The 27,649-nt window shown below is 44.4% G+C and overlaps 1 protein-coding gene across 1 annotated transcript; it reads left to right on the top strand.

Moving 5' to 3' along the window:
* Positions 1 to 491: 491 nt before the first annotated feature.
* shank3b (SH3 and multiple ankyrin repeat domains 3b) lies at positions 492 to 27,571 on the top strand. Its single transcript, XM_080518195.1, has 27 exons — positions 492 to 641; positions 10,151 to 10,322; positions 10,508 to 10,711; positions 12,467 to 12,538; positions 12,730 to 12,838; positions 13,633 to 13,784; positions 13,896 to 14,025; positions 14,617 to 14,654; positions 14,854 to 14,970; positions 15,069 to 15,146; positions 15,545 to 15,611; positions 15,832 to 16,054; positions 17,177 to 17,352; positions 17,453 to 17,566; positions 17,646 to 17,721; positions 18,467 to 18,549; positions 18,985 to 19,109; positions 19,685 to 19,817; positions 19,929 to 20,009; positions 20,175 to 20,192; positions 21,092 to 21,222; positions 21,706 to 21,799; positions 22,639 to 23,253; positions 23,338 to 23,631; positions 24,714 to 25,998; positions 26,127 to 26,153; positions 26,823 to 27,571. Exons 2-27 carry the CDS (start codon positions 10,155 to 10,157, stop codon positions 27,415 to 27,417), a joined length of 5,205 nt encoding a protein of 1,734 aa, XP_080374321.1. The 5' UTR covers positions 492 to 641; positions 10,151 to 10,154; the 3' UTR covers positions 27,418 to 27,571.
* The last annotated feature ends 78 nt before the right edge of the window (positions 27,572 to 27,649 follow it).

The following is a 27,649-nucleotide window of genomic DNA, read 5'->3' as shown; positions in this document are numbered from 1 at the left end:
TTTTAATCTGTAGTCTTTTTATTTTTTTGTCTTTTTCATGTTGTTTCCCCAACTCTCAAACCTTTTAGAGTTTATGTCGCTGCTTCATTTTGGTTTTGTATTTGTTGATTTAACGATTATTGTATTTTCAACCTCTGAACAGATCCTGAATCCTTTCACTCTGTTCTGATTGAAGCTGCTCCTTCACCCCCCTCACATAGTTTTTTTTTTTTCCCCCTGTTCCTGCTCCACATCCTGGCCTCCTCCTCCACCTCCTCCTCCTCCTCCTCCCCCTCCTCCTCCTCCTCCCCCAACAGGATGGGCAGGGCCATTCCCTGTGAAGTTGCACGACCTGCAGCAGGAGTTGGGCTCCCCGACCTCCTCGTCCACCGAACACACGCCTCCTCGCTGCGGGATTACAGCATCTCGTCTGAATCGCCTCTGGACTAGAACAAGAACAAGAACAAGAACAAGAACAAGGACAAGAACAAGAACAAGACCAAGACCAAGACCAAGACCAAGAACAAGAACAAGAACAAGAACAAGAACAAGAACAAGAACAAGAACAAGAACAAGAACAAGAACCAGAACCAGGACCGGTACTGGGACCAGAGAGACGAGTGAAAGCCCAAAGATCAGTTTGATGGGCCTGCAGCTGACAGGTGAGTGGACGCTCATTCTGGACTCTGCAGCTCATCTGCAAATTGGAACTTTTCACACAGAAAAATTTGACTTAAGTAGTAATTTTCTTCTCTGTTGTTATACTAGACAAAGGGGAAACAGTAGGTGGCGCTGCCACTACAAGAAATGCCTGTTTTATCCAGTCACTTTTAAGGGCCACAAAACCACCTTCTCTCAATTGTTCTTAAAAACAACCGTCACCATGAACACAGTGAAAGTACATATGCCACCCCTTTAGGTGGCGCTGCAACAGATTTACACTAAAAACGGAGAAGAAGACACAGAGAAATGAAGAATTTTTTTTTTTTTTTTTTTTTTTTTTTACAAATCAAACATATAGAGGTCAGGTAAACATGCAGCTTGTCTGTCCACACGCCAAGTTCTAAAAATTCTCCCACCCTGGAGCCCATTTTCAATAAACCCATTTTCGTGCTCCTGAATCGCCACGCCGTGTTACATGAAATGGTGTATTGGTGAGGACGGGGCCTGAGTCGGCCATTTGCTACGTTTGTAGCATGACTACAATATGGAAACTATTAAATTGCAAAAATATTAGCCCAGGAAATATCTTGTTTTTGTTCAGCAAAAAGTCCAAAGAACCACAAACCTCAACATCAGCTGCTAAAATGCTAACATGCTAACAGACATAAGGAACAGATGGCGATGGCTTCCAAGCGCTTTTATCTCAGTGTTCTTGTCTATTTACAATTATTGGCGAATTAGCAGAAAATGTTGGCCTGACATAAGCCTAATTTGTACACGGGGAGGTTTTGCGTTGTGTTGATGCTACACACACCTCCAACAGTGGCTGATCCACTCGAATACTCATAGGGCATGCTAATTGATTGATTGATTAAGTTGATTGATTGATGGATTGATTGTCGTCGGCTAACAGCCTGCTGGTTTGAACCTGAAGCTAGTTTGTAGCATCACTGCCGACCTTCCTGCCAAACTTCTGATTATGACCCGTGACTCATCCACCGAGGACATTTTACGATCGCTGTCTGGTTCTTTTGGTCATCCTCAGCCTTTTGTGGTTGTTTTTTTGAGGGTCGTGTCCCTTTTGGGTTGCTCTATCATCAGTTTCATAGAAATTTCTAGTTGATTTTCTTTCTTTTTCATCAGCTTTTGTGTCTTATTCCATTTCGTCGACTTTATCTTGTGTATTATTTTGGGTGTTTTGAGTTACTTCGTGTGTGTGTGTGTGTGTGTGCGTGTGTGTGTGTGTGTGTGTGTGTGTGTGCGTGTGCGTGTGCGTGTGAGCCCTCACTGACAACTCACTTTTCATTTTTACACTTTAAAACTCTTGTGCTGATTTTGACTCTGATTTGTTGCCTGTGACATCACTTCCTGTCAGTGGACTGAGGGCTCTGGAGGAGGAAGTCCCGCCTCCACTTCCTGCTTCCCTCTTATCACCTTCAGCAGGAAAACCGAAACTCTGCTTTTTGTTCTTCAACATTAACAAAGTTCATTTTATTTATCAAAGTTTGTTTCAGACATCGTTTTGTGTTTCTTCTTTCCACCATTTTGGATCCATTTTCAACCTTTAGCTGTTTGTTTTGTTTCATTTTGTGATTGTTTTGGTCTCTTTTGTAGCACTTTAAGGTTTTGTGGGTTTTTAAAATATTTTTTTGTATTTTTATTTTCTTTGGAAGCTTTTTCTGGTTGACTGTTTGAATCATGTGTGTTTGTTTTATTTAGTTGTGTTTGGTTCTCTTTGCAGTGTTTTTGTCATTTTTGCCTCTGTTTATCGTGGAACTTAGAAAACTTTAAAGACACATTCAGAGCTTGTTTTCCAACAGATGTGAACATCAAACGCAAACCTTTTTTTAAAAGTTGGTTTGTTTATTATTTCTATTTGTTTCTATTAAATAAAAGATCATTTTTCTGATCGAGATGATTACAAAAACAAATGTTAGCATCACTGGAGGTTGAAATTCAAACATCACATGTGATGTTTTCATTACCCTCTTGATGATTATTTTATTTTTGCTGAATGTCGGCAATTCTCATCCGCTGCCTTTCTACGTTGCTGCTGTCATATTGACTGCGGCCACTAGAGGGCGAGACGAGACTGAAATTAGCTGGTTTGTTTCAGGTTTTTGAAACCATACTTTTGAGTTTCGGGTCTGAAAATGCCGACAAGACATTTTTGTGCGTGGGAAGACAAACGGGGAAACATGGAACCACTGAGTTATTTCGGGACTCTGGCTGCTCGGACCAGATCTCCACCTCTCGTCTCCAGAAACGTCCCGGATCAGACAGGAAACGAAGGAGGCGTTGCGGAATCCAGCGAAGAGGAAGAGGAAGGGGAAGAGGAGGAGAACACCCACTGAGAGCCACCTGAAGGCGGCAGGAGACGGAGGAGCGGCCGGGGTCTTTCCCAAGAAAGCACAAAACCATTTGTCACTTCTGCAACGGGAAGACGATGAAATGTCGGCGTGAACGAAGAAGACGAGAGCAAGAAGGCAGAAAAGAATAAAGCAAACCCTGCGGACGGATTATTTTTTTTGTCAGGCTGAAATTTTGCTTGCAAAATTAATTAATGCTTAAATTAGCTTAAATTAGCTTTATCAACACTATATATGGCATAATAATAATAATAATAATAATAATAATAATAATAATAAGAAGAAGAAGAATACAGTTATCAGTTACTACACTACAAATTATAAAAAAAGATACAATATTTTAGACATGATTGGCTTCTTTTTAAAGTTGTTCTATTTTGATGCTTTGATTTTACAGTATAATCTTAAATCTTTTACTCTCTCAAGTAAAATTGCTGCATTGAAAGAAAATTTCACTGGTTTGAAGTCATCCTCTTCCCGTATTTAGTATTTATATCTTATATCGGGGCTTTATTGTACTAGTGTACTAGTTCAACTCTGCAGCTATATGTGACTACTTACTTTGCATCTGCTGGGATTTTGTAAATTAGCATGAAGGTAGTAACCGTAACGGATTACCTTCGGCTGTTATCTGTAATGTGTGAGTTTGGGGTGTTTCCCAGTAGGAGAGGATCGGCGTTGATCAGACATGAGAACAGAGCTGCTCCATGTTTGAACATCTGTCAGTGAGCTGCCGAAGCTGTTAATCCGGCACACGGGGTTTTATTTCTGCGGTGTCCTCCCGCCACTTCCTGTCGGCACAGAAACAGGTGGAAACTTCCCGCCGGTTCGTATCGGCGAGAGAATCCAGCCGCCGCTCGACGCTACGTGCGTGTGATGGCGAGTGTTTCCAGGCTGGAGGCGTGTACGCGGCGAGAATCTGTCAAAGCAGATGCGTCGGCGTCACTTCCAGAACAATCCGACTGGAACGGATGAAAAAGGGAGAGAATCTGCCCACCAAAGAAACGTGAGACAAAAGAGGGAAACCGAATAAACCGAGAGGAGGAAACGGTTCAGAGTTCAAATTGAAAAGTCTCCCGCGGATGAAATCAAGCTAATTGCCTGCTGACATCCGGTTGCCATGGTGATACCCGGCGGGAGGGAGACGGAGGGAACTCGAAAAGTGCAAACTTCAAAACGTCTTTCAGGTGACGAAACACTGATGCGATCGCTCGGTTCAAGCGTGTTGTGAAAGCCTCCAGTCAGAGGTCAGAGCTCAGAGAGCTCAAGAGTCATCATCAAACGCATTGAAATAAAATGTTACACACACTAGTTCACTTATTAAGTCTATTTCTCATTTATTTTATTGAGATTTTTCACAGTGATACATTTGTCTTTAGCTTTAGCTTGTCTTTACCTAAAAGCTGCAGAAGCATTTTGAGCAAAATACAACCGTCTGAAGCTTATTGACCTGTGTGTGTGTGTGTGTGTGTGTGTGTGTGTGTGTGTGTGTGTGTGTGTGTGTGTGTGTGTGTGTGTGTGTGTGTGTGTGTGTGTGTGTGTGTGTGTGTGTGTGTGTGTGTGTGTGCTGGTGCCATTCTGCAGACTGTGTCTGCACACGAGGCGTTCAGGTACAGGGCAGAGCGTAGGACACCCACAGCCCCGGGCACGATGACAGAGGGAAACAGTATCTGTTGGCTCTGAACGTACTTCAGGTTGTGACTCAGGTTTTCGACACTCAAGAGCTAAATTTAGAGCGAAGCAGCATCCGAACTCAGTTCTGAGTCAGGAGAACTATCATCCGAGTTTTGAACTTCACTTCGTTTCTGAGCGAACTTGTCGAGTCGTAAGAGGAACAGTTCAGTTTCATAACAGCGCGTCTGGTTTCTGTGTGAAAATCCAACACTTTGGTTTTGTTGTCCCGTGATATTTGGTCGTGAGGCGACAGAGTGCTGTCCCATTGCGTCTGGACGGGTGTTTTATTCCACCATCACGGGTCCGACGGAGTCGAGATGAATTGCAGTCAAAGATTTGTAAAAGAAAAGGAGAAAATGGTGGAGAAAAATAACTGTTTTAAACCTAAAACTAGTCACAAAAATCTACAAGAAAGAAACTCAGCATGAAAGTCGTCCATTGACCAGTGAGAGAAATCAGTCCTTTAATAAAGTTAAAGTAAATTGAACCCCCAGTTGGATAAAGCCGAATACTAATCCACATAGACCCCCCCTGTAAGTAATGAGAAAGCTTTTAGAAGAGAATCTAATTGAAAAATAGTTTTAAACCAGCTAAATGCCAGTACAGTACAAACCACTCTGAAATTAGTCGTGAATCTTGTTAGAAACGACAATCTTGACTTAAAAACAAGTCCAAAATCCAATTAAAATGACTCAAACACCCAGTTAGGAATGAGCCCAATGAGAGTCCCAATACCAGTTAGAAACTGGTCAAGAACTTGTCAAATATGTGTTGCATATTGTGAAACTCAATATTGGGAAGAAAAAAAACATCCTACACCAACAACCTGCTCTAAAGCAGAGCACAAAATTAGCTAGAAACCATTACCAAGAACCCTGACTCCGTATTTTATTGAACATATACAAATAAATTTACCCTGTCGAGTCCAAGAACCAGGTGGATATATTCAGTTAAGAATTTTTTTTTTTTTAAATAGATAACTAAATGAGTGGAGCGCCTCACGTTTGTTTGTCACAAGGCACCTTGAAAATATTCCAAATACCAGTGAGTTGTTGGAACATGGAGTCACAATGAAGACCTGAAAGGTCCAAAACATCTGGAGACCAGTGAGAATAAGACCTGAAGTTTAAACTCTTTTCCTCCGACGCAGCAGTACCTGAACGCCTCGTCACTCTTGTGCCTCGCTTCCTGCTTGCAAACCTTGTGATATCAAACATCCGAGTGTCCTTGAAGGCACCACGGAGGTCACCGGAGATTTTCCCAGCATGCCGTGAGGGCAATCAAACCGCTTCCTCTCGTTTACGGATGTAAAAGCCGGTAATTGTGGGGATATTTTCCTGGAACGCCTCATCCTCAATACGCAGTCGATCAGATCAAAAAGAGTCTTGATTGAAAGAGTCAGAAATACGATGCAGTTCAGATGAACGAGACGTTCGCTGACTTTGTTTCTCAGGAAGTGAGACTGATGCTGCTGCCACTCAAGATTTTCTGGGCTCCAACTGAGTCACTGACAGTTTCTGACGGCACTCAAACACATCAGAAAACAGCAAAAACTGATATTATCACAGCTCTTTTGTACCAAAACAATATGTATGTTATTGTTCCTACTGAGTTGTGGATATTCTTCTTCTGGTAAAAATTTATCAGATAAAACTGCCATCTTTGTAGTCTTGTCAACGTCGTGCTGAAAGTCGGCCATCTTTGCAGTCTTGTCAGCGTCGTGCTGAAAGTCGGCCATCTTTGTAGTCTTGTCAGCGTCGTGCTGAAAGTCGGCCATCTTTGTAAGTCTTAGCAACGTCGTGCTGAAAGTCGGCCATCTTTGTAGTCTTGTCAACATCGTGCTGAAAGTCGGCCATCTTTGTAAGTCTTATCAACGTCGTGCTGAAAGTCGGCCATCTTTGTAGTCTTGTCAACATTGTGCTGAAAGTCGGCCATCTTTGTAGTCTTGCACCTCGGTGCTACTTCCCAGTGATCCACAGTGTAGTAATGTAGTTGAGTGTGGAAACATAGGGAGCGTAACATGTCTGTAACATGTCTGTAACATGTCTGTAACATGTCTGTAACATGCCAGTCACACTTTAACGGATATCAATAGCCAGTGGTGACATTTCAGTCGCGTGTCAACAGTATGACAGTAGCACATTTGTAGCAGTTAGTAGAATGTCAGTAATGTGTCGGTGTAACTTCATTGGAAGTCATTTCTCATTAGCATGTTAGTAGCATATCGGGTCATGTGTCCTTCGCTCGTCAGTAGCATGTCACTATCATGCGAGTGAGACATCAGCATCATGTCACTAAGATGTCGTTAACATGTCAATAACACATCATTGGCGTGTCAGTAACCTGTGTTCGTGACATGTCAGTAGCATGTCACTATCATGTGAGTCACACATTAGTAGCACGTCACTAAAATGTCAATAATATGTCGATGGCATGCCAGGAGCATTTCAGTGTCGTATCACTAAGACGGCGGTAGCCTGTCAGTAGCGTATCGCCGAAGATACTCAATAACGCGTCAGGAGCATGTCAGTAGCGTGTTACTGGTGCGTCAGTACCGTGTCAGTAGCGTGTCACCTCGTGAATCGTGATTCACGGCAGTGGCTGTGTGTGAGTGTTAAAGAGAACTGTTCTGCTTCTTTGAACGTCTCAGTGTGTGTGAACTGTCTCTGAACTCCAGCCGTCCATCATCTGATCATCTGGCCACCGACACAGACCCACTGACGCCCCCTACTGGCCCCGCCGGGGGGGGGGGGGGGGATGGCAGAGTCTCACTGTGAAAATTGCTGAGCCACGTTGCTATGGCAACAGCGACCATGTAGATCGGCAGTCTTTTTTTAACATGCATGCGCATGCACACACACACACACACACACACACACACACACACACACACACACACACACACACACACACACACACACACACACACACACACACACACACACACACACACACACGCACACACACACACACACGCACACTCAGAGTGACACAGTGAGGTTAGCACAGGATTCCCTGCTATTCCAGTTTCCATGGCAACCTGCGATTCCCCCACCCCCAACCACCCAGGTCTTTGGCCGTGAATGAAGCCGCTATCAAAGCTACGACAGTGGCTGCCTGTCACCATGACAACAATAAATACACCCTGTGGTTCGAGGAGGTGAAGATGTCATAAAGTTTCGTACAGCTTAAAGCTTGTGTGTGTGTGTGTGTGTGTGTGTGTGTGTGTGTGTGTGTGTGTGTGTGTGTGTGTGTGTGTGTGTGTGTGTGTGTGTGTGTGTGTGTGTGTTCACATTTCACATTTCACATTATGCTGAATGTTCTCAGCTCCAGCAACATTGCGAGTAGCGGTCAACTCTCCTCTCAAACAATGTCAACAAGTTAGTTTGTCTCCGGCGGAAAAAGGAAGATTAATGAGGATAAATGTTTTTTTTTTTTTTGAGAACATGAACAGTTAAAGGTGTCCGATAAACACATTAAGTGCAGCTATATATTCGCTTCTTTCTTCAGTTTCTTTGCTCATGCAAAATGAAGCACAATTCATATAGATTATGAATTAATAGTTAATCATAATTAATCGAAATTAATCTACAACAATCCTGTGATTAATCGGATTGTAAAATTTAATTGGTTGACAGCATTTTGTTTTGTTTCTCTTTTTTTACATTTGTTGTGTCAATTTAACATTCTGTCTCGTTTTACAACATTTTGTGCCTTTTAGACACTTTTCTGGTGATTTTTGTCTCTTTTAAAACATTTTGTGAATCATTCTTGTATATTTTGTTCATCATTATTCTTTATTCTTCTCTGACTTTTTTTGTGGATTTTTTTTCCAGAGAAAATACATTTTATATTTTTAATAGATTTTTGTGGTCTTTTTAATCCTTTTGGTTACTTTTGGGCCGTTTTCCAAGACTTCTGTGTCTCTTTTTCAACATTTGGTCTTTTTCAGTTGTTTTTTTTTTGTTTTTTTTGGTGTCTGATTTCTTGTCACACATTGGACTTTTCTTTTTCCTCAATGCTGCTTTGTGGTGGTTTTGTCCATCTGCTCAGAGTTCATGCTGAAGTCACAGTTTCCTCCCTGTTTAAAGTGCCCGTGTCCCGAGGCCGCGGTGTTGTTGGAGGCCCGAGTTATTTGGCCGTGGGAGGAAGGAGGTGAGACCTTCTCGTCTCCTCCACCTTTTCTTTCCGCTCACGGATCGTTTAAAGAAGCGGGAGCAGAACAATTGGAGGAGTGAAAAACAGGACGTGACGTCACGTCCTGTGGACGTTATTAGCACGGGAGGAGGTGGAGGTCCGACCTGAGAGAGAGATAAAGAGGGAGACGTGGTCGTCCTTTAATTCGAGCCAGCAGACGCCCGAACACGTTTGCGCTGCCGCTTCAGTCTGAAAATACTAAATATTCTCTAAAGGAGAGGCTGTGGGAGGCTGAAACATTCACCGTCGCTTCAGTCTCCGCAGACGCCGCGCTCACAATCATCCCCGATCATTATATCATAATATCACAGGGACACGTCAGGTTAGGCAGTTTAAAGCTTAAATAACACAAAGAACAAAGCAGAGTGCCACTGTTTGCTGCCACACCGTGACTTACCGTACAGACAAATTCTGTAAATGAAAATGTTAAAGTAGTAAAGTATTGGAAACAGGACAAAGTACACAAATCAATAAAGAACACAGCAAAATACTCAAACCTCTGAAATATCAATCCAATAAACAAAAACAAATAAGTATTAAAAATAGAAAATAAAAAATAACCCAACTTGAGACAGAAAAGTCAAGTACACAAATAACATACAGCTGAATAAAAAAAAAAAATCAATCAATCACCTTAAACACTTATGTAGCTCTTATACAGCATTTTAGCTGTTTGTTAGCGTAACAATGCCATCGCTAGTCATCAACAAAACAACTCGTTTTGCAATAACAACGGAGGATTCAGAGAGTTTGTGCGATTCACTCTTTGGAGTTCGCGAGCTCTTCTTCTACAAAGTGAACATTGACCAACGTTTACGACACCATCATCCGCATACAGGGAGAACATTTCTCTAATACAGACACTGAGTGGACGTCAATGCTTCAATGTGTCGTTCTGAATTTTTTAGAGACCTTCAGGTGACATTCAGGCTGTGCTGTTTTGTTGTCATGGAGACACGGATAAATGGGCGGGGCTAACACCTCCCTACAGAACAGGTCAGAGCAGGAAGGCGGCACTCCAACAAGTGTTGATAACTTACGCATCTCGCCGCAATAATGCATTTGGCAAGAAAGTCCATACTTGCAAGTGCATACTCACCAAGTACGTACTCGAGTACTTGGAATTTAGTACTTGGATATGGCCTTTGTTTGTTCGCCTAGCAAGTGCTGATTAAAAGATATGCTGATGACCACCTGACTCTATCTGCTCTGTGATTGGTCCTCTCTCTCTCTCTCTTGCGCTCTCTCTCTCTCGGCCCTCTCTCCAGCCACATGCCTCTGAGTCCGGCTGCTGACACCAAACATGATCGCCCAAGGCAACAGGCGGTTACTAACGGCAACCCGACAGGCTCTGCTGTTGCCAGGGACGACGACGTGGACGACACGCCCCCTGGAAACAGCATCGTGGTCCGGATCGGCATCCCGGACCTGCAGCAGACGGTAACACCAGCTAGAGGCCACAGCACGTATCCACGCTGAAAAACATCTGCATAAACCTGAGGCACAACACCAACCTGTGTGCATGTGTGTGTGTGCGTGCGTGTGTGCGCGTGTGTGTGTGTGTGTGTGCGCGTGTGTCTCTGTCTCTGTCCGTCTCTCTGTCTGCTCCTGTCTCTGGCTCTCAGAAGTGTTTGCGGTTGGACCCAGAGTTACCCGTTTGGACCAGTAAGCAGAGGGTTCTGGTGACGTTGACTCAGTCTCTGTCGGATGTTTTGAACTATGGTCTCTTCCAGCCGGCGTTCAACGGCCGAGCCGGAAAGTTTCTGGATGAGGAGCGCCTGCTGAAGGAATACCCTCTGCCCCCCATCACCCCAATCCCCTATCTGGAGGTAAATTGTCATCCAGAGCCGGACCTTCTCTGTCCCCGGAGCCCCTCCAGTGGATCACCAACACCCCCCCAAACCCCCCCACCCCCCACCCTCGCTGATTCACCAAAAACAAAAATTCAGTGAAGCCAAACACTCACCCGAACTGCACTGTACAGTGATATCGGTAATATTAGGTAGAAATCCAAAGTGTGTAGGAGCCACTTAAAAAAAAATAAAAGAAAACTTGCACGGGAAAAAAAATCCTATTGAAAGTCAAAATTACAAGATAGTATGTCATAATTACGAGATAGTAAGTCATGATTGTCAGATAATAAGTTATAATTATGATAAATTAAGTAGATTTAGTGACATATTTTTGCAGGTCTTTGGTGGGATGACGTACTGTTTCATTTGTTTTGAAATACCAGCTCATGCTTATAATAATGACTTACTGTCATAATTTCAATTTACGATGTAATTATTTTGACTTACTTTCATAAAATCATGATTTTCCATGGGATTGTTTTCTCTTTTATTCAAGTGTAAGTTCTCTTTTTTTTATTTTAAGTGGTGGAAATTCTATAATAATAGACAGAGAACCGGGAACAGAAATAGACCAAAAAGACGTTAAAGAATCATCTGAAAAAGAACATAAACATACATAAGAAGTCTATAGAGATGCACAAATAACAAGTGAACAAAAATCCCACAAAGATACTGAAACAGAAAAACACATTAAAACAATAAAGCGCTAATTTAACAGATTTCAAGTAACCAAGGAGTGGAACCAGGTTATAACTGCGCAAAATGTGTCGGGGGAAACGTAGCTGCTGGAAGGGAAATATGCTTGTGAACCGAGAACAAGCAGCCAGTGACTGTTCTGTTTATTCGTTTGTTTCTCTTGTGTTTACATTTTTTTGATGTTTGTCAAACATTTTTTCTTTGTGTGGGAAACCTCTCGAATTCTCTCTCTGCTGCTGCTGGTTAGAATTATTAATGTTAATGTCTCACTGCACCACCTGCTGGTACAAAGTGATATTACAGCACTGAGCTTGTTAGCGTCACTAACAAGTCTTTTTCTTTTTACAAAAAATGTTACTTATCATACTGTTTAAGGGTCAAACTTTTGATTAGTTATATTTTCCAACTTTATATTTAAAATCTGAAAGAATGGTAAATCTCAGAGATGAATAAATTCTGGAAGCAATCGCAAATATGTCTGTCGATTCTTTAAAAGGTCAATAATTCATTTATTTATTGAACCCAAATGACTTTATTTATGTACCAGGATAAATAAACATCTGTACAAGTGTTACTTGAAAATTAAGGTTAATGTCGAGGATATTTGAAGTCAAAAAAGCTAAAAGTTGTATATACGTTTGGTCTGAATTAAAATAAATCACATAGTGTAAATCCTACATACATCCACCAGGGGGTGCTGCAGAGAGAGATGACTGTGAATTCACAGTCATGAAAGTCACAGAAAATAAACTATGAAATTAGGATATAAATGTTTAAAAATTCCCTTTCATGGAATGATTTGAATGGAAGCTTTTTGTGAATGGAAGATTATTTGTTCCAAATATTATTGTGAAAACACAAACGTATTTGATTCCTGTGTTACTATATTATTTTATTACTTCGATAAAGTTCTGGAAATTTTTTTTAAAAATCTGTTGTTAGAAGTGAGAATGAAAATGCATTGAAATGATAAAAGCGTCAGTTTCCGATCAAACTGACCGTGTGTCTGTTTTTGTTTTTTTTCCTTCTCTGCAGTTTCGTTATAAACGAAGAGTTTATACTCAAACATACGTTGACGATAAGCAGCTGGCGAAGCTGCACACTAAGGTGAAGCTCCACACTTTCACTGGTTGCTTTGTGTTTGACGCTGCTGCAAGGCATGATGGGAAATTATAGACTTCAGTGAAAATGTCAGAATTATAAATTCATGATGCAAAACGACACCGAGATTTGATTCTAAGTATTTAATTACGGAGGTATTGAATATTAGTAACGTGGGTTTTTTTGTTTGTTTTCAGGCAAACCTGAAGCGTTTTATGGAACACGTTCACCAAAAGAACGTGGAAAAAGTTTCCAAATGGCTGGAAAAAGGTCTCGACCCGAACTTCCACGACTCGGACAGCGGAGGTAAGACGGAAAAAGAAAAAGAAAAAAAATAACCGCAAGAAGAGCCGGAAAAATCCGCTTGTAAACACTAATGATTTCTAATTTAATTGGAAAAAAACGTTAAAAAAAATAAAAAAATAAATAAAATAGCCAAATTTAGATCAGTAAAAAAAAACATAATTGAAACTAAAGAATTGCAATAAAAAAAAATACAAATAAAGATAAAAATGCAACAAATGCGTTTGAAAAAATTTATGAAACATAAAACACTAAATGAATATTCAATTATATTAAATATTGAATTAAAGCTGTTCGGTGCTCTATTGGCTGTTTAAAAAAAAAAGAAAAGAAATTGACAAAAACAGTCAATATAACTAGACAAACAAGTTGTATTTTTAATATTTTGTTGTTAAATATCATTTTAAGAAAACAAACTCACACAGGCGCTTTCAATAAATTAGAAATAATGCATATAAAGACACTATTTATTATTATTATTATTATTATTATTATTACTACATAACAAAAAGTTTGAAGTAGACTACCCCTCCCAAAAAAATAAAACAAAAGTTTAAAATATTCACACATAAAAGAAATAATCTTTGTAATTGTTTCGCCTTTAAATTGTTTTATTATTGTTTTGTGAAAATAACAAACACAATAAAGATTAGGACTATGCGTCCTTCCTGACAAGTGTGATTATATTATATGAAAAATTAGAAGAAGAACTCCCTCTGTGTTGCTGCTTTCTTCTGCAGACTGACGGACCTGTTGCTATTTATTTATTTGTTTGTTTGTTTGTTTGTTTGTGGCAGAGTGTCCCCTGACCCTGGCCGTGCAGCTGGAGGAGAGCGAGGAGCTCATCAAGGTGCTCCGTAGCGGTGGAGCTCACCTGGACTTCCGGACCAGAGATGGCATCACGGCGCTGCACCGAGCCGTGCTCTGCAGGAACAGCGCCGCCCTGGCGGTGAGACGGCGCCACTGCACACACATCCTTGCGCTTTCGCCGCTTTTCATTGACAATGTCGTGAGGAGGCGATTGTTGTCGTGACATGCTGGAACTCGTCCTCCTCCTCAGACGCTGCTGGACCTCGGGGCGTCCCCGGACTACAAAGACAGCAGAGGCCTGACGCCCCTCTATCACTCGGCCATGGTGGGCGGCGCCCCCTACTGCTGCGAGCTGCTGCTGCAGGACCACGCCACCATCGGTACCACACCTCAACCCAATCCCATGACGATACCATGTAAACTCGTACACGAGAAAAACAATGTTCATTGAGTTAAAAGGGCAACCGAAAAGTTTTCACTCGAATAATATTGCGTAAACGAGGCTTTAGGAACAGGAATATTTAGGATGCTAACAAATTCATGTGAACAACTGTCGAATGAGGAACTTCCCAGTTTGAGAACGTTCCGACATGTTTCACCGTCAAAAATGTGTATAAGAAACGTGACGACATAAAGCAGCTTTATCTTCACAGTTTCCAATAGTGTTGACTTTAAACGCAACATTCCACATTTTCAATTGGTTTGTAAAGGTAAAGACTATATCATTTATTAGCACATTTTCAGGTGGGAATTGGGAATTTCCCAAATGGTTCTATACGTTTCTCAGTTCCCGGCTTCATGAATCCGACCGAGTCCGACCAGTCCGAGCCGGCGGCTGCTTTCAGATGCGAAAATGTAAAAAAAAAAAAAAAAATCCTCCAGATGTTTTCATTTATTGATATTTTTGTGTTTGTTTGTGGAAAAGAAAACCCACTTCAGCTCTGAGCGAGTTCTTGTTGTCATGGTTACAGGGATGACTGATGAGAACGGGTGGCAGGAAATCCACCAGGTGACAAATGCACACACACACACACACTCACACACACACACACACACACACACACACACACACACACACACACACACACACACACACACACACACACACACAAACACACAGTTAAATTAGCGGCACTGATGAGGAGTTCAAGCCCTGAACAATTATGATTTTGTGTGTGGGCGCGTTTGCGTGTGTGTGTGTTTTTCAGGCGTGTCGCTATGGCAACGTGCAGCACTTGGAGCACCTGCTGTTCTACGGCGCTGACATGAGTTCCCAGAATGCATCGGGGAACACCGCACTGCACCTCTGTGCTCTGTACAATCAGGTAACGACAACAGGTCAAGGACACAACAACAACAACAATAACAACAACAACTACTGCTGTGGAGGTGACGTTGCTGTTGTGGTTGCCGCTGTTTACAGGACAGCTGTGCTCGTGTGCTGCTGTTCAGAGGAGCCAACAAGGACATCAAGAACTACAACAACCAGACTGCCTTCCAGGTGAACAAACAAGCAACCGAACAAACAAATAAATACATCGATAAATACTTTTTTTCAGAATGTATCAATAAAAGCCCCGTTTACCCAACATTTTCAAGCGAAAATGTAAAACTTGTGTTGTGTTTTGGGTGTCGCTTCCACAGAAAAACACTAAAAACATCGAAGAAGACGCAATGATGGCGTTTTCGTTTTCAGAAAATGTGTCTTGAACGTTCGTTCTGAAATTCCAATTTTTTTTAAAAAACTTTTTCAGGCTCTTAAGTACAAATCTAATTAAAAAAAAAAAAAAAAAAAAGTTATGCGGACATTAAATTAAGTCTGAATGATGAAAATACCAACAAAACATGTGACTGTGTGTGTGTGTGTGTGTGTGTGTGTGTGTGTGTGTGTGTGTGTAGGTGGCGATCATCGCTGGAAACTTTGATCTGGCCGAAATCATCAAAATCCATAAAATGTCTGACGTTGGTGAGTTTTAACACTTTTAACTTCTGCGTGTGTGTTTGTGTGTGTGTGTCAGTCCAGGAGCTTGATGTTAACTCTGTGTGTGTGGGTGTGTGTGTGTGTGTGTGTGTGTGTGTGTGTGTGTGTGTGTGTGTGTGTGTGTGTGTGTGTGTGTGTGTGTGTGTGTGTGTGTGTGTGTGTGTGTGTGTGTGTGTGTGTAAATACATGCGTATGTGTGTCCAAGTAGTTCCCTTCAGAGAAACTCCCTCCTACACGAAGCGCCGCCGAGCCGGCGTGACGCGCTCGACGGCGGGGAACGGCCTGTCGTCTCCTCGCTCCCTGATTCGCTCGGCCAGCGACAATGCCCTGGAAAGCCCCGCCTCTTCACCCGGCCCCTCCCTCCAGAGCCTGGAGACCCACCACGACACACACACACACTCACTACGACGCCACACGCGCCGCCTCAGGTACACAGTCACACCGCGACACACACACCTGAAAACACCACCACGGTTATCAGGAGTCATCATTGTGATACAGTATCTGTGGAGTTTATGTACAGTATGGGTGGAGTTCATAATGCTACTGGTGTAGTTACTAACATTACAGGTGTAGTTATGCCTTGTTTATAACAATACAGGTATAATTACTGACATAACAGGTATAGTTATTAACAATTCAGCCCCAGTTAGTAACATTACAGGTGTAGTTAGTGATAGTACAGGTGTAGTTAAGTGTACTTAGTAACATTACAGGTTTAGTTACTGACATAACAGGTGTAGCTATTAACAATTCAGCTGTAGTTAGCAACATTGCAAGTGTAGTTAGTAATAGTACAGGTGTAGTTAGTGACATTACAGGTGTAGTTAGTAACAATTCAGCTGTAGTTAGTAATAGTACAGGTGTAGTTAGTGACATTACAGGTGTAGTTAGTAATAGTACAGGTGTAGTTAGTAATAGTACAGGTGTAGTTAAGTGTACTTAGTAACATTACAGGTTTAATTACTGACATAACTGGTGTAGTTGTTAACAATTCAGCTGTAGTTAGTAGCATTACAGGTGTAGTTAGTAACAATTCAGCTGTAGTTAGTAATAGTACAGGTGTAGTTAGTGACATTACAGGTGTAGTTAGTGACATTACAGGTGTAGTTAGTAATAGTACAGGTGTAGTTAGTGACATTACAGGTGTAGTTAGTAATAGTACAGGTGTAGTTAGTGACATTACAGGTGTAGTTAGTAATAGTACAGGTGAAGTTAGTAACATTACAGGTGTAGTTAGTAATTGTACAGATGTAGTTAGTGACATTACAGGTGTAGTGAGTAGTAGTACAGGTGTAGTTAGTGACATTACAGGTGTAGTTAGTAACATTACAGGTGTCGTTAGTAATAGTAATAGTACAGGTGAAGTTAGTGACATTACAGGTGTAGTTAGTAATAGTACAGGTGTAGTTAGTAACATTACTGGTGTAGTTATTAATAGTACAGGTGTAGTTAGTGACATTACAGGTGTAGTTAGTAACATTACAGGTGTAGTTAGCCACAGCGGTAATATGGCCATTAATCCTGTGACCACCATGTGACCACCACAGTCCGAGCGGCGGCGCTCACGTAGAAACCAGCCCTCCGGCCTCGCCACCAATGACCCCTCAGATGAGGAAGAGGAGGCTGTACAGCGCCGTGCCGGGACGCACCTTCATCGCCACGCGGTCCCATGTGCCCCAGGGGCCCGGAGAGATCCAGCTGCACCGAGGAGAGCGGGTCAAAGGTCAGGGCGGGAGGGGACCGGCGGCGACACTCATGAACATGAGAGTCACACATGCAGTACATGACGTCGTCGTCGTCGTTGTTGTTGTTGTCGTTTCCAGTGCTGTCGATCGGCGAGGGAGGATTCTGGGAAGGCAGCGTGAAAGGCCGGACCGGCTGGTTTCCCGCCGACTGCGTGGAGGAGGTGCAGATGAGACAGTACGACCCGAGACTCGGTAAACACGGCGCCCACGTGAGCCGCGCTCGCCCCGGCGACACGTGACACACGTGACCCGTGACACGCGTATGTTTCAGAGACGAGGGAGGACCGCACCAAGAGGCTGTTCAGACACTACACCGTGGGCTCGTACGACAACTACACCTCCTACAGGTCGGACCGCCACACTGCAACTCACCCACCACCGAATAACTGCACTTTTATACAGTCGTACTTTTTTTCTTTTGAAATATTTATCCATATATATTTTTACATAAAGCCTAAAGTGGTATATATCAGATATCGTATATACGTTTCATATTTTTGTTTCTACATTCTAAAATGTTTTTAAAAATCACTCTTCAATATAATTTACTTAGTATCATAGTTCATCATTATTCTTTTAAAACTGGCCATAAAGAATATGTCTTCTTATATTTATTTGTTGTATTTATGTAAAATTATATTAAAAATCACATCAAAGTATATCATAATAATCATGCATAGCAGATTTTCTTAAAATCTCAATTATATTGAAAATTACAAATAAGATGAATTTTATAAAGTAAATTTCATATCGTAAAACCCCGCTTAACCAAATTAAGCATTCACAATAATATAATATTTCCCCCACTAAGTAACATTACAGCATATCTGTCTATTCATTATTATTCATATGTTTTTTCAACATTTATACAAAATAGCTGTAAACAATGATAGAATTCACTTGCATTTTTGAAAAAAAGTAGCATTTTAATTTTATTTTAGAATTTTTTTAAAAGTCAAATACATTTAGTCTTGAGGTCATAGATAAAATATTGACTCACGAATGCTTTAATTCAGTTTTTTAAACTGAAAAAGTAATGAAGTAAGAATTTTCAAAGTAAAATGCCATTTTTCCTCCAATGTGGGTTTTCAGCGACTACGTGATCGAGGAGAAGACGGCGGTGCTACAGAAGAGAGAGAGCGAAGGATTCGGCTTCGTCCTCAGAGGAGCTAAAGGTAGAAGCAGAAGAAGTGGAGAAGAGGAGCGGAGGAGTGGTGGGAGGAAGAAAGGAGAGAGAGAAAGAGAGTGATATATTTGCAGCTCAGAGGAAGACAAAAAAAGCTGGTTTCATAACAGCTGAAGGGGAGCGATAGGCCACGCCCCCTCCCCCACTGGGACCTCAGCAGAGTGGGTGGAGCTAATCATTTCAACATGGGTTCTCGAACTTTTTTAATTTCCCACCAAAATACAAAATCAGGAGCCTCCAAAATAAAAGCAGACACTCTAGAAAGTGATTTTACTTCTACACAGAAAATCTAAATCCCCATTTACGTCAATAAACAATTTGCATTTTCCTGAAAGAAACGTTTTGTGTTTTACACCGCAACGTTTTGAAAACTACGTCCGTTGACCACGACTCTTTATTTGTCGTCTTCTCTTTGTGTCTGTAGCTGAAACCCCGATCGAGGAATTTGCCCCGACGCCGGCGTTTCCTGCCCTCCAGTACCTGGAGTCAGTGGATCAGGGGGGCGTGGCCTGGAGGGCGGGGCTACGGACAGGAGACTTCCTCATAGAGGTAACAGCTGTCGGTCCAGTGATTGTTGCCGTTTCATGCAGTTGATGCAGACTGACTGTCCAGTGATTGTTGCTGTGTTTCCAACAGTGATACAGACCAACTGTCCAGTGATTGTTGCTGTGTTTCCTGCAGTGATATAGACTGGCTGTCCAGTGATTGTTGCTGTGTTTCCAACAGTGATACAGACTGACTGTCCAGTGATTGTTGCTGTGTTTCCAACAGTGATTCAGACCAACTGTCCAGTGATTGTTGCTGTGTTTCCTGCAGTGATACAGACTGACTGTCCAGTGATTGTTGCTGTGTTTCCAACAGTGATTCAGACCAACTGTCCAGTGATTGTTGCTGTGTTTCCTGCAGTGATACAGACTGACTGTCCAGTGATTGTTGCTGTGTTTCCTGCAGTGATACAGACTGACTGTCCAGTGATTGTGGCTGTGTTTCCTGCAGTTATACAGACTGACTGTCCAGTGATTGTTGTTGTGTTTCCAACAGTGATACAGACTAACTGTCCAGTGATTGTTGCTGTGTTTCCTGCAGTTATACAGACTGACTGTCCAGTGATTGTTGCTGTGCAGGTGAACGGGAGCGACGTGGTGAAGGTGGGTCACCGGCAGGTCGTCTCTCTGATCCGACAGGGAGGAAGTCGTCTGCTGATGAAAGTCGTGTCCGTTTCCCGTAAATCTGAATCAAACCTTATCAGGAAGAAAGGTATACACACACACACACACACACTTTTCACTGTCTATCTGTTTGACCTGTGTGTATTTGTGTAAATAAACTCGGTCTCTTTGAAAATAAAGTGAGCCTCTCTTCTTTTAGCCCCGCCTCCTCCAAAACGAGCCCCCAGCACCTCCTTGACTCTCCGGTCCAAGTCCATGACAGCCGACCTGGAGGAGATAGGTAAAACACACACACACACACACACACACACGCACACACACACACACACACACACACACACACACACACACACACACACACACACACACACACACACACACACAAACACACACACACACACAGTGTTATGAGCGAGCTTGCCTCTGACGGTTGTTCTCCCTGCAGCCAGGAGGAGGCGCTTTGGTGAGTCGGACCCTCTGTGTGTGTCCATGTGGTTTTCAGTCTGTGAGCATGATGTCACAGTGATGTCAAAGTGATGTCATGAGGGGCATTTCCACCGCTTACGCTAAAGTCATCGATCGCTGTGACGGCAGAAAAACATTCCACTCTTTTTCAAATACTTAGCTTTTTACAACTTTATAAAGCTTATTTTTAATTGAGTTACAATTAAACTTTTTTAATTGTATGTAATAGTCCATAAATGATTATTCATATTTCCTTCACTTATTTAGATATCGGTTTTAAATATTACAATTTTAAGTTTTGGGACAGTGACCCGGCAGTAGAAAATATTTACTTTTTCTAATTAGTTTTGTGTTTTTATTTCATTATAAATTTGTTTATTTATTTATTTATTTTAGTTAGGTAGTTTTTATATTTTTGGCATTTATTTTATTTCATCATATTATATACTTATTTGTTGGTTCGTTTGTTCATGAGTTTATTTATTCATACGCTGAAGTGAATCAAAATAAATAGCAGGTCCGAAACAAGTAAAACTACAAAAAAAGCTCACAATATTAGTTTAGTTGTAGTTTTTTTTGGGATGTTTTCTAAACGTTTGTGTGGAAAAGCTCCTCATATCATTCATTGTTTGAGGGCCGCAGCTGGCGACAACAAACATTTCTTAATTATTTTGGCGGGTTCCTACGGAAAACTTGAGAAAAGGAAATCAAGTGAGACAGACGTATTGCGGCGTGAAACCTTTGCGTCGGGTTGAGTTTGGGTGTTTCACGGTCCCGCTGTGGCCCTGATGGTTGCTATGGTGATGTCACACGGTGGGAACGTCTGTGCTGGTGGTGGTGAACATGGTCACGCTTTCGTCTCACGCTCCCCCCCCCCCCCCCTCTCCCGCTCTCCAGAGAAGCTGGACGAGATGCTGGCCGGAGGTCAACAAGAGGTCGTCCTGCGTGGTCGTCCGACTGACGACTTCAGGGCGGCGACGGTCAAACAGCGGCCGACCAGCCGCCGCATCACGCAGGCCGAGATCAACGTGAGACCACCGACACTTTAATATAAAGAAATTGTGCTTCCTTGTTCTCCACCAATTTTAATTTTTTTGTTTTCCTTTAAAAAAAAAACAAAAAAACTATGGGCTCGCAATTTTAATTATATCTTTAACCATTGATATTTGATTAAGTTGTAATGATTGTATCCACTTTTTTTGGACATTCCAGCTATTCTAGCTGTTTTACTGTTTTTTTTTACTGGAGTTAAGACCATTTTTGAAAATCAGTGTGGTATGCAAATACAATAACAATTTAAGAAAAAGCTGTTGTTACAAAAACAGGGAACTGCTGGAGGGGGGGGGGGGGGGGGGGGGTGGCTGTAAAGGCGCCACCTGCAGGTCAAAAGAAGGAAATCAAAGAACAGGCATCAGAATGAAAGCGAAGACACAAAAGCTTGGAGAATCATGTGCAAGTATTTACGCAGAAAACATAGTGCATCTAATTCTTTGTGTTTGTTGTGTGTGCAGTCGCTGTTTGAGCGTCAGGGTCTGGTGCCTCCAACCGCTCCAGAGAAAAGCACCATGGCGTTACCCAGAGGGATGTCCAGAACCAAAAGCTTTGGTGAGACACTCGCAGCCCGTAAAGTTGGTTGAATGGGTCAAATGTTTGTTAATAAATACAGAGAGCACCACGTTTACTGTCAAAGGAGCCATCACCTGGTATCCTCATGTATCCAGTCTCCTTTAAATTGTCTTTAAATCAATTCTTAACAATTCTTAGAAGAAAAAAAAATTCATGAACAAAAACATGGAGCTTGTTCTGAAACTTTTTCATACTTCAACTTCCTCTCACCAGAGTACATGCGAGATTCTGACTGGATGTTAGATGCACATCGATTGGACGCCGGAACTGCCAATCATAACGATAGCATAGTGGTTCTTTGCTTACATAAAAAAATGAAAAAAACAATAATGCCGAGCAATGTGCCCCAAGATTTAATAAGAAATACAGGATCATTTGTAAATCACATGGGGTTCAACATTCTTCTAGTCCTGTTCGCGGTTAGTGGCTACGTGAAAGTGGTTAGTGGCTAGCAGTTTGTGGGTTGTAGCTAGTAGCTAATAGGTTAACGGGTATATTGGACAGCAGTGAGTGGCTAACCTCTAAATCTAACAGAAGTGAAGTTATGATATTATCCTCCTCTGGTTGACAACAAGATGGGAGCACAATCACAATCTCCCATTTTGGGGTGCGCCTCCTTGTGGGCAATTCTGGTTTAAACAATAACTCTTTCACTTTCAAACTCCTGATTTCCTGGCAAGTTTCACCTGCGATCCAACAATAATATACATGTTTTAACGAGATAAAATACAATTTCCAAGTGATGACTCCATTCAATGCACATGTTTCTGTGTGGCACTTTTTGTAATTGCTGTATTATGTTTTGGGAACCGCTGCAGGAACCCCAGAGGACGACAGGATCTCGGCTCTGATCAACGAGAGTCGGTTTCCGCGGAGTTCCTCGCTGACAGACAGCTTCATACCGCCTCCTCCTCAAACGGCCCCGCCCCCTCCCCCCTCCGCCTCCTCCACCTCCTCGCTATTCCTGCTGGACTCCGGCCCGCCACCCTCCTTCCTTCCCCCTCCTCCCCCTGCTCGGGGGGAGGGGCTGACGCGCTCCAGCTTCAAGCCCGGGGCAGAGCCCCGGCTGCAGGAGCTCTGCGACTCGCCGACGCGGAGCCACGCCCACGCCGAGCGGCAACGGAAGGCCAGGTCCATGATCATCCTGCAGGACACGCCGCCAACGCTGCAGTCCGAAACGCACGTTGCCGCCGCCGCCACGCACACACTGCACACGGCCACGCACACAGCAACGCACACACTCCATACCGCCACGCACACCTCCACGCTGTCGCTCCACAGCACCAGTCCCGCCCTCGGACACTCGCCGGCGTCACGGCGCCGCGGACGACCGATTGAAAACCCGTACGCCAACGTGGGCCATCAGGCCGCGCCCTCCAAACCTCAGAGGAGGAAGTCGCCTTTGCTAAAGCAGCTCCCGGTTGAGGAGCAGGGTGAGAACTGATCCACACGCCTTGTTTCCTCAGCAGGTTTGATTCTGCACCTTCTCACCCAGCGGCTGTTTGTTTCTCCTCCAGGCTTGGGAATCAAAGATCATGATTTGTCTAAGATGGACGGCAGCGGGCCCAGCAGCCCGAGCCGGGCGGAGCTTTACCAGCAGCAGGTTCTATCTGAGCGCGCTCGAGTTCAGGGCCGTCGCTCTTCTCTCTTCCTGTCTGTGGAAGGGGCGGGGTCAGACAACCAGACCACGCCTCTGCTGACTCAGAGCCACTCGATGGACGATCTCGGGGAGCTTCCCCCCCCAGCCCCGGTCCTGTCACCGTCACCGACGCCTCACACCTTCCTCCATCCGCTGACGGGGAAACCTTTAGGTCAGTATCACGACAGAGAACATGGTTGACAGTATACTCACCACAGTAGTGAATCAAGGCAGATCTTATTATGATCCTTTTGGACTAGTTCTGACTCACTAAAAAAAATTGGTCCAGGACCAAGTCATACTTGGTCATTTTTGAACCCCAGTCAGAGAACTTTCACTAAAGCTCTGTCTTCATGGTGAAACAACAAATGATCTAAGGCAGCGGAGTACAAAGACTTGACAAAGTAACAAGACTCTTGAACAAACGAGGTAAATTGTAGAAGGAACGGGGTGTCCCCTTCGGGTTTTCTACCAAATACAGGTTCAGTAATTCAAACTCTGCAAAAGAGACAGGAATAGATTAGGTGGTTCAAAAAGCTTTAACACATTCTCAAAAACCACTAATGACTTTAATATTAGGGAGCTCTGTGACACAAACAAAGCCAGAGCAGAGAACATAGATGTGAAATCTCAAAAAACATAAGGCCTGGCAAGAGGATTATTCAAAGGGGACATGGACAAAATTCTGAAGTACTGATTGAGCATTCTGAAGTATTGAGAGTAAGTGAGGAAAAGGCTAAACGCAGATCCTCTAGGGCCGAAGCTCTGCACGTTTTCCCTGTCTCCCACTGAATGTTCTGATGCTTCATCACCAAGTTCAGCACAAGGCCAGATAACGAGCTGCTCATTGGAATCAGCTGTGTGGAAGCAGGGACACATCCAAATCGTGCAGGGCTGCGGCCCGCAAGGACCGGAGTTCAACACGTGTGCCCTAAAGGGTAGGGTCCTGACTGAGACAGCAGTGAACTTGATCCCTGAGTCTTTCTTCAATGGAAACAAGGACCGAACACAAAAGTCAGACGTATCAATGAAGCAAGGACACATTAGGTAGTCCACAATATTGGTGGGAAGCGCAGTAAAATCGTTACGGAATTCTTAACGGACGAAGATCTAATCTTAATTTCTTTTGGAAAGTTTGCAAAGCCACCAGGGTCAAAGACAAAACTCGGAAGTACTGAGGTCCGCCACTTTGAAAGGCAAGAAACTATTTTTTCACTCGCAACAAAATCTGTCTGCTTTCATTTCTGTGTCCAGACCCATCGTCTCCACTCGCCCTGGCTCTTGCTGCACGAGAACGAGCGCTCACCGCCCGCACTCCGAGCCCCGAACCTCGAACCAAACATGTATCTGCTTCCACCACGCCAATCCCCACTCCGGCCGCCAGCCCCGAGGGCCGACACAAGCGCACTCCAATCGCCACCCCGCAGAGCAGTCCGGAGCCACGATCCAAGCGCACCACTCCCCAGACCAGCCCGGAGCAGAGAAACAAGCGCACCACTCCGCAGACCAGCCCCGAGCTGAGGCATAAACGCATCACCCCGCCCCTTTTCCCAGACGGACAGGTGGAGCGTCCAGAGACAGAGGGAGGTGTGACTTCACCCGCAGTCCCGTCCCCTGAGAGGTGGAGACCTTCCCCTTTACCGCCACTAGCAAACGAGAGCCACGCTGCCCTGATTGACCGGCGCAGGAGCCTCACGGTGGGGAGCTCAGAGGAAGAGGGCGGGGCTTATACAGTGACACTCCCACCTGCTTTGTTGTCGTCAAGTGACGAGGAAACGAGGGAGGAGTTACGCAGGATTGGTCTTGTGACTCCTCCCCCTGCCTTTGCCAGTCCTACCACCCCTCTCCCACCCACCTCCCTCACCCTGCTGCCACGCCGAGCCGGGGAGGGAGGGGGTGGGGAGAGTGGCCCCGACTCACTGGGTAGACGAGATGAAGAAGAGGGAGGTGAAGATCGACTCCACGACAGCTCCTCCCCAAGCTCACTCCCCCCCTCCATAACCCTGGCCTCCCCTACTGCTCCAACCTCCCCCTCCTCTCCAACTGCCACTCACCCATCTCCCACCTCTGCTGCCACCTCCCCCTCTGGCCTGAAGCCCCGCCTTCGTTCACCGATCGGTCGCGGTCGTTCGGCTCTCCGGGATCCGCTACTGAAACAGTCCTCAGACAGCGAGCTGCTCCCCTCCGCAGCCTCTTCATCCTCCCCCTCCTCCCCACTGTGCTCCTCCCCAACGGGCGGCGGCGGGCGGCAGCCGCGGTATCTATTCCAGAGGAGGTCCAAGCTGTGGGGCGGCGGGGACGATGACCGGCGGGGTCTCAGCCCGGATGAGGGACGTCCGGCGGCGCTGGGAGGTCAGGCATCCAGTTCCGCCGTGGATCTGACCAGCCGGTCGGCGTCGGCGCTGGAGCTGAGCGGGAGGGCGGGGTCTGGGATCGACCTGGCCAATCGGCTGCAGCTGCTCAACAAAGACAGTCACTCTCTGGGGGAGGAGCCGAGCCCCCTGGACCCTGGCCGGAGGTCACCTGTAGGAGGCGCCAGGTACTTGGAACTTCTAGTCACTGTAAAGAATGTTGCTGCTGGGGGTTCCGTCCCTCTCAGTGGGTCGTCCCTCTCAGTGGGTCGTCCCGCCCTGCAGGCGATAACTGCCTGTGTTTGTGTTGTTGCAGATTTGTGGACAGTGCTGACAGTAAATCGTAGTTTTTTTTTTTTTTCTCTCTGGTAAACACTTCTTGTTATCGCTAAGATCCGCTAACAGACCACTAACGAGCATCCGCCTCATGAAAAGCTAACGACTAAACCCTGAACCTCACAAGCTGTGTGGAAACGTCTCGTCTGAATTTGATCTGTCAAAATTTTGCAGTGAATCAAAAATATAATTCTACAATTTTGATGAAGAGACGATTAATATTTCAGTTACAGATCAAACACATTGAGGGGAAAATAAACAAAAGTGACTTTTGACTTCCTGTAATGATTGCACAATAATAGCAACAATTTCAAAATAGAAGTTCATGTTTCAGTTTAATACTTCATGACTTCATTCGAAAACAAATTAAACAGAATTACCTATTTATTCTCAATCCAAGATTATTACAATTTAAAGGCCTTTTTTTCCAATTGACATAATTGTTTTCAAAATCACACCTTCTTGGTTCAAATAAAATGATACATTTTTTTTTTTTTTACAAATCTAATAACTTAAGTACTTTATTTTATAACTAAAGGCGGTGGTTGTTGTGTTTGTTTCATTTTAACAACATTGTTCCTCAGAGCTAACGCCGTTATGTGCTAACCAGCTAACCCCGCTAACGACGTTCTGAGACGTTTGCGTTATTCAGTAAACTACTGTCGTTGTCCTTCAGGCTGTTTTCCAGTCTCGGCGAGCTCCACACCATCTCCCAGCGCGGGTACGGCTCCGGCTACACCGTCCGACCCGGCAGCCGCTACCCCGTCACCCGCCGGAGCCCCTCCCCCTCCCCCTCCCCGTCGGACCGCTCCATGGGGATGACCTCCTCCACCTCGCCCTGCTCCGAGAGGCCCGACCTGAGCTCGGGCCGCGGCCTCACCATCCTGAAGTCGTCCAGCCTCAGCCTGCCCTCCGAGCCCAAGGAAGTTCGCTTCGTGATGCGCAGCGCCAGCGCCCGAACCCGCTCGCGCTCCCCGTCGCCGTCCCCGCACGCCTCCCCCTGCCCGTCCCCCGTACTCAGCGGGCCCCTGCTGGCCCTGAGGCCGTGGCGGCAGCGTCCCCTCAACCTGTGGAACAAGTACGACGTGGGGGACTGGCTGGAGAGCGTCGGCTTGGCCGAACACCGCCAGCGCTTCCAGGAGCACGAGATCGAGGGCTCGCACCTGCCCGCCCTCACCAAGGAGGACTACGTGGAGCTGGGCGTCACCAGACTGGGGCACCGCATCAACATCGAGAGGGCGCTCCGACAGCTGCTGGAGGGCTCCACTTGACCCTCCACCTCCGACCTCTCACCTCTAGATACCCTGAACTGTGACCTGCAGACCTCCCGGCTCGGCTCCGACTCCAGACCGTCACTCTGAGCACAAGAACCTTCGCGGTGACCGAATCCTTCGCCGCCGTCGGCTCAATCTCTTCAAAGACGTTCAGCAGCTCTTTGATCCAATCAAACATCCCACATTGATTTAAAAAAAAAAAAAAAAATGCTACGTTTTTTTTCTTATT

Source organism: Blennius ocellaris (genome assembly GCF_963422515.1).
Source record: "Blennius ocellaris genome assembly, chromosome: 22".
NCBI lineage: Eukaryota > Metazoa > Chordata > Actinopteri > Blenniiformes > Blenniidae > Blennius > Blennius ocellaris.
The sequence above is the reverse complement of the archived record's forward strand: the minus strand, read 5'-3'. Positions and strand labels throughout refer to the sequence as shown.

Excerpts from the sequence above, each read along its gene's own strand:
- shank3b (XM_080518195.1), top strand. The coding sequence starts at position 10,155 with ATGCCTCTGAGTCCGGCTGCTGACACCAAACATGATCGCCCAAGGCAA. Across the intron at positions 10,323-10,507 it reads TCCCGGACCTGCAGCAGACG|AAGTGTTTGCGGTTGGACCC; the intron begins GTAACACCAGCT and ends TCTGGCTCTCAG. Across the intron at positions 14,655-14,853 it reads GGTGGCAGGAAATCCACCAG|GCGTGTCGCTATGGCAACGT; the intron begins GTGACAAATGCA and ends TGTGTTTTTCAG.